General features: G+C 56.8%; 2 protein-coding genes across 2 annotated transcripts in view; both read left to right on the top strand.

Annotated features, from left to right (window-relative positions):
* Nucleotides 1-5422: 5422 nt before the first annotated feature.
* On the top strand, nt 5423-9635 carry PTMS (parathymosin). The gene is made up of 5 exons (XM_084255039.1): nt 5423-5699; nt 8498-8569; nt 8679-8757; nt 8894-8955; nt 9131-9635. Exons 1-5 carry the CDS (start codon nt 5655-5657, stop codon nt 9179-9181), a joined length of 309 nt encoding a protein of 102 aa, XP_084111165.1. The 5' UTR covers nt 5423-5654; the 3' UTR covers nt 9182-9635.
* Nucleotides 9636-10803: 1168 nt separating this feature from the next.
* Nucleotides 10804-11258, top strand: part of LAG3 (lymphocyte activating 3) — a gene marked incomplete at both ends in the record, with an annotated part of 5908 nt that continues 5453 nt past the window's right edge. The window contains 1 exon segment of the mRNA XM_084256096.1: nt 10804-10813. Coding sequence (XP_084112222.1) covers nt 10804-10813 — 10 coding nt within the window.

Raw genomic sequence — 11258 nt, 5'->3', positions numbered from 1 at the left:
CCTCTTCTTTGGATCAGCCGCAGGGTCTGTTTAATCTGTGAAAATGTGGAAACCCTGAACAAACATGTGCCTCTGGTAAAGCATATGACAGTGGCCCAGATAACTTTCAACATAGCTATCAGAGTTGATCTTGACTTTCTGTATACAGAGAACACTGGAAATGAAAAAGAGAAAGTAAGTGGAACAAGAAGAGGCAGTTTAGAGTCAATGTCTAGAGTGGCTCTGTCCAATATGGGAGCCACTAGCCACACATGGCTATTTCAATTTCAGTTTTTTAAAAAATGCAGTTCACAATAAAAATTGTTGCACTAGGGCGTCCCTGGTGGCACAGGGGGTTAAGTCTCAGCACTATCAAGCTCTCTGCAGCCACTGCAGCACCCTGGCCAGGGAGCTAACCCGGCATATGACCCAGTAGACACTGCTTTCCTCTGCAGTGTATTTCAGTTAATCCTCCTGTTCTGCTCCCCACTCTGTCTCTGGTGAATCCTCTCACTCCCGGCCTCACGCCTCTAGCCTACACCCCAGTTCTTGTATGTGTAAATAAATAAAATAAATCTTTTTTAAAAAATTGTTGCACTAGCACATTTCACATGTTCAATAACTGTGTGTGGCTAGTGGCCACATTGTTGGAAAGTGCCTGTATACAGTATTTCTATCATCACCGAGAATTGCATTCGCCAGTGCCAGAAAGCATCTATAAATGTTTTCCTTTTGACTTCTTTTTGAAGACTCTGTGACCATAGTGCACATGGGAAGAAACTAGAAGACTGAGCGACAGCAAACTAGTGTAGAGACGGAAGTGAAAGAGATCATGAAGAAGGATACAGAGAATTAGAAAAGCTGAAGAATCTGGAGAGATAGATAGTTAAACTAACCCTTTTTGGCAGGGAGAAAATTCAGAGGAAGTGGAAGCCTTGGGGAAGTTGATAGAAGCCACAAAAACTCTGGCTGTGATTTACATACTATGTAAAAACAGAGTCCACCAGGAGATGATCCTAAGTCAGAGGGAGGCAGGTCCATACTGCATCAGGGTGTGTGTTTTTATAGTCTACTCAAGAAGGTTGGAAGGGCTCTGCTTTTGAGTCCAAAACAGCGTGTAAGGGGCAAGGAAATAAACAAGGGATAATCAGTAAGGGTGTGGGAACCAACGAAGGCAGCTGGGCTTTGGGATAAGGAGTTGCAAAATCAGGAGAGATCAGGGCGACCTTCCTGAAGTGGAGAGCCCATAGGCATGGCACTGAGTGCTGAACGGGCTGATGAATGGAAAGAAGGTGCTGGATACACCTCTCTTGTCAAGTTGTACTCACTGAGCCCCCTTCATGTATTCCTTTAAGGCAGGAACTGGGTTTTTTTCATTGAGCTTTGTGTCTCCATCACATAGCACAGTCTAACATTTATAGGAACTCAACAAGTTTATTGAAGTACAGCAGTTCCAGCTCGAGACAGAGAGTAAAAAGAAAATTTGTTGGGGTTTAGAAGTGAGGAGAACACTTGATGGGTAGTGCTCATGAGGCATGTGCAACAATAGTTGTGAAGGTTATTTCCTTTTTTTTTTAAGATTTATTTATTTATGCATACAACAGCTGGGATACATGGCAGAGAATTGAAGGGTGAGAGGATTCACCAGAGACAGAGTGGGGAACAGAACAGTCAGACTGACTGAAATACACTGCTGAGGGGAGCAGCGGGCAAGACAGGAGAGGTCTGCCTCACCATATAGGTTGCTCCCTGGCCAGCCAGAAATGGAATTCAGGCTGCAGAGGTTGAGGATTGCTTCATAGTGCAGTGCTTAACCCCTTGCACCACCAGGGAGGCCCTGAAGGTGATTTCTTAAGTAACACTCTAGGAGCAACACACTCCACCATGATCAAAGTTAGGTTCCTTGAGACCTCTTTGTAGGAGTCCACCTCCTCTCAAATCTCCACTGATGTGAGTTTTGGAAAGATAAATTTTTATTTACTTCCCTCCCCCAAAGACACATTTTTATTTAAAAAACATTTTTTTAAAGATTTATTTATTTATGCATACAAGAACCCGTGGTATAGGCCAGAGGTGTGGAGGGTGAGAGGATTCGCCAGAGACAGAGCCGGGAGCAGAACAGGCAGACCGACTGAAAGACACTGCTGAAGGGAGCAGCGGGGAAGACAGGAGAGGTCTGCTGTGCCATGTGTGGGTAGCAACGAGGCCAGAGGGGACCGAACCCGCAGTGCAGAGGCTGTAGACAGCCTCCCAGCGCTCTGCTCCACTGCCTGCGCCACCAGGGAGGCCCCCAAAGACACATTTTTGAAAAGCAAAGGAAAAGTCAGGTCCAACTTTCCTTCCCTCCCTTGTGATCCGTAGGTTTTGGTGAGCAGTTCACAGTCCAACTGAACTGCTCACGAAAACCTGCTTAGTAGATAAACAGGCAAACTGAAAAAAACCCAGGAAGCCAGAGAGGGCGAATTCACTTAAGAATGAGATGGAAATAATTAGAATCGAACGCCTTCCACACTGTGGCGAGGTTCATGTCTAGGCCGTCGAGCTGGAAGTCATGGTTTCCGGGCGGCTCAGGCCTCCCTCGTTCTCACCTGGCCTCCTTTTGCCACCTTCAGAAAATGTGTTAGAAGCACGGGTTTCCCCATTCAACTACTGGGAGACATTCTCATTCAGACTGTGGAGTAAGAGCTCGAGGAACCGGCAAGCCTCCACAAGGCCTCAGCGGTGCCCCGGGCAGGGCAGCCGCAGGCTGGGAGAGTTGGGCACCGCCGGCTCCAGAGGCGGGGAGACCCACCCCAAGGACAATGGAGGTGGCTTCCAACTTCCCACTCATTCCTGGTTCATCTCTTCTCACGTCCAGCGTTTTTCTCATGAAACTAAGCGTCCAGGAGACGGGGCTGCTGTCCAGCCAGACAGGGACGGCCACGGGGCGCGTCTCCCCCGCGGGCTGGGACGCGAGCCCGGGGCCTCTCGTGGATCTTTGTCCCGTGGTCCCTGTGGACTCCAGTGTCCAAACTCTTCGCTTCTCAGGGCGCTCCCTTGAGCCTTGGGGCAGGATTCCCATTCTCTGCCTCTCCTTCTCCCTGGAATTTTCCACTGCAGCTGCCTCCGCTCCCAGACACCCCTCCCTGGGCAAAATTCCCGGCTCCCTCCGCCTCCCCTTCCCTAATCACACCTCATCCCCACCCCCGGCCCTGAGGCCCAGCCCACAGTCCGGCCCCCACCGCCCCCCACCCCCACTGACCCTGGGGGTCCCCGTTGGAGAAATAGGGGGCCAGACCTTTCCAGCAGGGTAAGAGGGAGGGTCCCTGGCGCTCCCAGGGAGGGGAGAAAAGGACAGTGGAGGGGCTGGTCCCCTGTGGGGCTGGAGTGGGGGGAGTGGCCCTCCTCAAATCCCCATATAAGGCAGGACAAGCAGTTAGGCCTCTGCATTGGCTGATTCAAATGAGCATTCCACCTGGCAACAGGGTTCCTATTGGCTCTCAGGAAAAATAGGAGGAAGGTGGATGGAGGTTGTTGGTGGCGGTGATTGGAAGGGGGAGGGGAGTGGAGGTGACCGGAGTGGGGGGTGGTTACCAGGGCAACAGGGTAAGAGCCCAGCAGGGTGTCCGAGACAGCAGGCGGGACAGGGAGGTGGAGAGGAGGGAAGAGGAAAGGAGGGTAGGAGGGAGAGGAAAGAGACTGACGGGAGGGAGGGAGACGGGGAGACTGCGAGGGCCGGGGAGGGTGGGAGTCAGGGGGGGGAGAGGGAGGGAGATGAAGCCAGAGGGTACAGAGATGGAGTCGGTCAGAGATCGTAAAGACATCAGCCAGTGAGTCAGAGACACAGATTGAGGGAAAGATGGGAAGATCTCAGGAAAAGATGGACAGAGTTCCGCAAGGAAAAATCTGGGTGGGGCTCCAAGATTTCTGAAGAGGCCAAGAATGAGAAACTAATAGAAAAGTCGGAAAAAAGAAACTGGGAGGTGTGTAGACCAAGGGCCCCAAAGGTGGTGTATTTAAACATTCAGCGTTAAATGATGATGGCAGATCCATGTATGTCTTTTTTTTATTAGGAAAATGATTTTAAAAGATGCTTAGTGAGAATGACAAATATGGAAGTGCACACAAACCCAAGACATCTTTTTCTCAAACCCACGTGTTCCACTCCATCCACCTTCCTGACCCTTCTAGACTCCCCAGCTCTTGTCTGCTTCTGAAATCCCAAGCTTTTCAAAATGACCTAAAGATACTGAGAGTGAGGATGCCTGGGATAGGGTGGGGCTGGTACTCCAGACCTGGGCCCTCTTTTAGGAGGCAAATATAAGACCGAAACGTTGCGGGGTGTGTGTGTGTGTGTGTGTGTGTAGGGGGGGGCAGCAGACTCAGGAAGAAGGAAAATGTGAAAAATAAGGGACATAAACAAGAGGAAATTAGCTAAGGGTCTAGGGCCAGGTGAAGGACTGGATATGCCAAGAACAGTTGTCTGGGATAGATAAGGAGGGATGGAAGGTGGAAGTGGAAACGAGAAGAGGCGAAGAGAGGACAGGTGATGAGAGAGGTGAACGGTGGTGAGGGACGGGTCTGGGTACAGATGAGCGAGAAGGGTTGAAAACTACAAGGATCAGGCAAAGAGAAGTGAGGAGAGACAGGCGAGTGAAGAGCGATCTAATATGGAAGATGCAGACCGGAGGGCCTCTGACTCCCCTCAGATCACAAGAGCGCGCCAGGAAGGGAGGAACCCAGCAGGGATCACAAATGTCAGCCTCAGGCTGGACAGAGGATGGGCTGCCCTCTCTGCCCTCCCATCCTCTCCCAAGGCCACCCTGAGAATGTAGACACAGACGAGAGAGGGGAAATCCAGCGCCATGTGGAAGTAGCTCCCCCGCCCTCTTCCTTTTCTTTAAGCTTTTGGTTTCTCAAATACCTGCCCAGCCTTTCCATCTGCTCCTCCCCCCCATCCCTTGGCAAAATCTCAAGGCTTTTTGGGGGGTCAGTAGGATTCTGGCCCTCCCTCCAGCCCGCCCCCAAAAGACAGACTCCACGTTCGCTCGCCGGCAGTAGGTCGGTATTTGGAGAGGTCCCTCCCCGCAGGAACCCCACCCCTTCCCACCTCCTGGCCCCACTCCTTTCTCCGCGACCGTCAGTCTCTCCATTTCCCCCTCCTGGTCTGGTCCCCCTCCCGCCGCTCTCGCTCTCCCTCCCCTCGCTTTCATCCTCCTATCCCCACCTCTCCAACCTCCGCTTTCATCCCCCTCCCCTCGCCTCTCCTCCCCGCTCCCGCCTGCCCCACCCCTGGGAAGCCCCTCCCGTCGGGCAGCGCCGCCTTTATAAGCGGGTTCCCTTCCCGGGGGCGGCAGCGGCTGGTCGGCGGCAGCTCTGCGGGTGCGGGGGCGGCGAGCCGAGGACCGAGCGACCGCGGCCGGAGCGCGCCGGCCACCGCCCGCACCGCCCTTCCGCCCGCCCTCCGGACGGCCGCAGCCCTGCGGGTCTCCGCTCCGGACCCACCCCCGCCCCACCCCGCGCGCCTCTGCCGCCTCTTCCAGAGCCCCAGCTCGCTGAGCGGCCGCCGTTGCCGCTGCCGCCGGCGCCGCCACCGCGCCAGATTCCGGCCGCGGCCACCCTCCGCCGTCCAGGGCCCCTCCGTCCCGGCCCCGGGACCCCGGCTCCCCGCCAGCCTCGGCCCCGGCCCCGGCACCATGTCGGAGAAGAGCGTGGAGGCAGCGGCCGAGTTGAGCGCCAAGGTACGGGCGGAGACGGCGGCGGCCCCGACCCCGCGCGACCCCGGCTCGGCGCGCCCCGGCGCCCCCGGCCGCCCCCGACGGCCCCACGCTGCCCCGGCGCCGGGTCCCGGCGGACCCTCTCCGCCCTCCCCCCGCTCCCAGCCTGGCGCTGCCTGCCCCGCGCCGCGCCGCTCCCGCCAGCGCCCTCTAGCTTCCCCGGCGGCGCGCCGCGGCGCCCGGCCTCGCCGCCCCGGCCCGCGCCCGGCCGCGCCGCGCCCCCACCCCGCGCCGGCCCGGCCCGGCCCGGCCCGCGCGCCCCTGCCCGGCCGGCGGCCCGCGCGCGCCCTCCGCTCCGCGCCGCCCCGGCCCGGGCCCCGCGCCGCGCGCGCTCTCCCCGGGCCTCCAGTCGGCGCTCACCTTCCCTCCCCGAGCGGCGGGGGCGCCTCAAGTGTAAACAGGACGCGCCCCGGAGGCTACTCTCGGCCCCTCCCCTCGGGGCTCGGCCGTCTCCCCGGACGGCTGCTGGCTCCGTTGGCTCGTTCCCTCCTCTCCTTCCCTCTGTACATTCTCCACCGGCCTCCAGCCTTCTGCCCTCTCCATAAACCTCCTTCCCTCCCCACACTTAAAGAATCTTGAATTATTAAAAATCAGAAGCGGGGAGGGAATAGCCTTTGGAAAGGCGAAGGTAGAGGCTCAGCATTGCGCGGCGTTGCGCCGAGCGGTCCTCGCGCTCATCAGCTCCCCTGCCTGGCCCCATCCCTTCGCCCTTGCCTCTCTGCCAGTTCCTCTAATTTCCCTAGGGAACTTGCTGAATGTCGCTTTGGGAAATTAATTCGGCCAGGGTTTGGGGGCTGGGAGCCCGATCTTGGGGGGGGGGAGCTCTGCTGAGGAGCGGTCACAGAGGTCTCCCAGAGGCCTGGGAAGTGAAAAGGGCACACGGGTGGGATTAAAGGTGGCGGAGAAAGGGGCTGTGTGTGGAAATCTGACTAGGTGTGCCGTGTGGCCCTCCGGTGGGCTGGCTGTGCGCTGGCATGTGACTTCACTGAGTAGGTGTCTTTGTATGTCTGAAATGCAGTGAGTGTGTGGGACTGCCCGTGTCAGTTACATGTGTGCATGTGGAGACGTAGGTGATCTGGAGCCATGTTGCCGCTTTGTGAGTGCGAGCGGCTGCGCGCCGTGTTCTTGCGCTGTCTTGGAGTGTGTGCCAGGATGCCCAAACACCGGGCCATGTGTCTCCGGGTCGCGTGGGCGCTCCTCTGTTGCTGTGTGTGAATCGGTGTCAGCCTGTGTCAGTGCGTGTGCCTGTGCTGAGTAAATGAGGCCAGAGAACTGCTTAGCACAGACCTGGGTCACATACCCTCCTGGAAAGGGATCATGGAAGGACAGTGACCAGCAGGACAGGACAGGGGAGGAGAGGGCCCGGCCCCTTGGACTTTGGTCTCTTGGTCGTCTGCCTCCCTGGCACTCTCTCCTCCTCCGTTAGCCCAGATGAGAAACTCAGGCCCAAGTTACACAGATCTGGTGCTGTGCCCCCCCCCCCCCACAGCTGACAAACCCCTGGCTCTCCTGGCTGGTGCAGGATGGAGGAAAAGCCCACCAGGTAGTAAAAATGCCATGCCCACCATGTGGCAGAGCAATGAGGACAGCAAAGGAGTGGGAAGAAGAAACCTGGAGTAAGTGACAGGGTCAGGTGTTCTGTGCTCCCCTTAAAGGGGCAAAGCAATAGGGTGTCGCTCCTGGCCAGCCATTCTGCACCAGCTACCTCTTCTGTTCCCAGTCCTGGTCCAACGAGGACACACCCTCCCAAAGAGATCGATTTGCACAGAAAACTTCCATCCACATGGAATCAGATACACACAGTTGCACACCAACACCAGATCAGATCACCCAGAGCCACCCCAGTGTCACTCAGTGCCTGCCCATTGTGGATTTGGGAGAGGCCTGGAATCGAAACTGGAAGGGCCAGTGTGGTGTCCGGAGAGAGGGGACTGGCTGGGGAGCATCTACCTGGGCTCTGGATGGAGAGAGGGGAACGTTGGTAGGAGGGTCTTCTAGACAGGTACCTCCCCCATCTCATGCCAGACTCCGTCCTGGTCTCTCATCTGCCACATGTGATCCTCTTTCCCTCCATGTGCCTTTTAGCCTCCTTTCCCTCCATTCCCCCTGGAAGCTATCCTGCCACGACACCAGTGCGCACTCCATGGCCTCTAAGGAGAAGGAAATTACTTAAACTGTTTTGGGATAGGAGTGGGAAAAAGTGGGAGGGGTGCCAGGAATCGTGCTCGGGGGCTCTCCCTATTCCTGCAGTATGTGGCCAAGTAGGAGCCTGAGGATTCAGGGGACACAGGCAGAGAGAGACAAAGGCTTGCGAAGCTGGGAGGGATGCCCAGGAGAGAGCACTAAGGAAAAGGCCCCAGAGGTAGACAAAAGGCCTAGCAGGGCAGACCGAGCAGGCAGGGACCACGAGGGGGTGGGGCACCAGGCTGCGAGCAGATGGAGGGGATTTGCTTTGCTGAGCTGAACTCTTCAGCCAGTGAGGTTTGGAAGAACTTGATGGGGGTGGTGAGCGGCTACCTTGGCCGCCTGTTCCCCTTTCCTCATCACTTTTTTCCTCCCTGGAGGCTTGGAGATGGAGGTGTGTAACCTCAATCCCTTTGTGGCCTGAAGGACCCTGGGGCCTCTGTTTGTTTTAAAGTTGTGGCCACCTTCTGCCTGTCACACCACTGCTCACTGCAGGAGAGGGAGAACGGGGGTGAGAGGGACTTAGGGGCGGCAGATCATCTGTGGTGAGAGGAAGGTGACCTCTTTCTCCCTTGCAGGACCTGAAGGAGAAGAAAGAGAAGGTGGAGGAGAAAGCCAGCCGGAAAGAGCGAAAGAAAGAAGTGGTAGAGGTGCGGAGGGTCTCCTGCATCCCCCGCCCAGGACCCTTCCTTCAGTGGCGGGTGGTGGTGTTGGAGCCACAGGGCCGGCCTCACTCTGTCCCGCTCCTGGTCCCCACAGGAGGAGGAGAACGGAGCTGAGGAGGAGGAAGAAGAAACTGCCGAGGATGGAGAGGAGGAGGATGAAGGGGAAGAAGAAGGTGGGGAGGGTGGGGAGGCTGGGCTGCAGGGAACTGTCAGGGTGGGTTTGAGGACCTGAGGCAGGGCTGGGGCAACCACAGGGGGTCTCCCCAGCGTTCCCTGCCCTTCCCCAATGATCTGTTTCTGGCCCCTTAGATGAGGAAGAAGAAGAGGAGGAGGATGAAGGGCCCGCGCTGAAAAGAGCTGCTGAAGAGGAGGTTTGGGCCGGGTGTGGGCCCCGAAGGGCTGCCAGGGGACCTGCAGGGGCTGGGTGCCCTTTTGGATTTGGACCCAGATCCCTGGGGGTACACGGGAGGGGGAGGTTGGAGCTGGGCTAGGATGGGGGGATCCCCTCTCCCATTTTACAGCTACCCCATCTCTCCCTCTCCACAGGATGAAGCGGATCCCAAGCGGCAGAAGACAGAAAATGGGGCATCGGCATGAGCCCCCTGCCAATGGGCTGGGGGTGGGAGGCCCCTCAGGGCCTGGAGGTGGGGGTGGGAACAGACAAGTGCAGCCACTCTTCACCTGGCTGCCTGCTCTGGGCCCTGAACCAGAGCTGCCACCCTCCTCCTCCTCCCCAGCCTTCTCATTTCTGCCTCTCCGTCACTGTCCCTCCATCCTCACTGCCATTGTTCCACCTCCTAACCTGCTCCTTCTGAGCTCCCCAGCTGGTCCCCAGTTGCTCCTTGCCCTCTCCCTGCTCTCTTCCTCCCTTCCCTGAGCCAAGCCCACCTCTCCGCCATAGCCGCTCCTTCTTAACCTCTGCATCCCAGCCTCATGTCCTGCCCATCCCTACCCTGCCTGATCCCTGGGTCTCCCTCAGATCCCCTTCTCAGACAGCGCCAGGCCGGGGTGGGGCCAGGGTTGGGGCCGAGCCCCACAGCTGCCCCCCTCCCCTCCCTTTTTGTATAATTTAATAAAGAAACGGTCGCGCTTCTGTTTTTAACCTGTCTCCTGCTTTGGGGGGGAGGGGCAGTCAATGTAATGGAAGGGGTCTTGAAGGAGCACATTGGCCGACCCCCTCATTCTGTCAGGATCTCTCCTATAAAAAAGTACCACCATCCACTTAAGAAGATAAAATCAGCACTCCAGAGGTGGACAGGGATTGCAGCCTTTTGAGAGCTGATTTCCACCCTGTTTTTGGGTTCTTAGGGATACCGCACCCTAGCAAAACACACTTCTGCTGGCCCACACCAGGTCTAGACACTGCTGAGCCCAGTGGAAAGCTCCTGACCCTGTTGTGCTGAACCCGGCAAAGAAACAGCCCCGGAACAGGAAGTGGGAGAGGGCTGGTTGGCCTGGGTCAACTCTTTTAGACCCTCACACACAGACACACACACACATACACACATAGAGTGACAGCAAGAGTGGCCTGGCATCAAACATGACCCTCTGGTCTAGGAGGTGAGCTGACCAGGCAGGGGAGAGTTCCCCAGGGCTGCTGGTGGTTCCCAAGGTGGGGTGGGGAGTAAGAGTCTCTGGTTTCCTTTCCTAGTTCTGCTTCAGTTTTTCTCCAGTTTGATATCTTGGAGGATTTCTGCGCTTTTCTGTCTCAACCTTGCCCTTTTTCTTACTTCACAATCTCTGGATTGGGGAAGCCCCTGAGCAAGCAAGGGCCTGAGCTGGAGGGGTGCGTGCGTGCATGTGTGTGTGTGTGTCTTTGACACTACCATTCTCTAGAGCAAATGAGCGTCTGAGCTGGAGGGGTGTGTGTGACTCACTGACACCACTCATATAATATCTATACATAGTTCACCCAGAGTCAGGGCTACATTTGCACGCAGTTTTGTCGTCACACTCCCCTGCTGTTTGATCTTGACAAGCTCCTCTTTGAGCCTGCCTCGGTTTTCTCATCTGTACAATGGGGGGATAATATTAGATTTCACCAGTCACTACATGCTAAATGTCTGATACAGTGCTTTGCAGGCAGTAAAGACTCAATGCAAGACAGGTATTCTCCCACTCCACCCCCAGATACGGGGTGACCCTCCTCAGACCTGACATCTTTTAGGGTACGGTAAAGCTTCCTGTCCACCTTATTCCCAGGTGTCAGTGAAGGGAGGATGATGGCAGGTCTACAAGAGCAGTGGAACTCCAGGAGCAACTTGGGAGGGATGAATATCAAAAGAGACTTGCCAAGGAGAGAATAAAATGAATGGTGGGGCTGGGATGCAGCTTAGAGATGGGCCAGCAGGCCCTCCAGGCAGAAATGGAATCAGGAGGGTGGGGACGGTGGAGGAGGAGGGTGATGGGGACACCCAGGGCTGAGGAAAATAAACAAGGGGAGCGCCACCACAGGGTAGGGTAACGTTGCTGGGAATCAACCCCCTCAGACTTTCCACTGCGAAGCGAAACTGTGAGCCCTGGGGTGTGTGGGGGGGGCAACCGGGGAGGGGAAGTGGGGAAGGTGGGGAAGGCAGAAGGACAGGGGCAAGGGCTCTGGAGCAGCAGACCAGCTTCCCAGCTCAAGACAGTCACTGCCTCCACTCTGTTCTCTGCTACTGCCTAGCCACCACCC

This window comes from Talpa europaea (genome assembly GCF_964194135.1).
Source record: "Talpa europaea genome assembly, chromosome: 15".
NCBI lineage: Eukaryota > Metazoa > Chordata > Mammalia > Eulipotyphla > Talpidae > Talpa > Talpa europaea.
The sequence above is the reverse complement of the archived record's forward strand: the minus strand, read 5'-3'. Positions and strand labels throughout refer to the sequence as shown.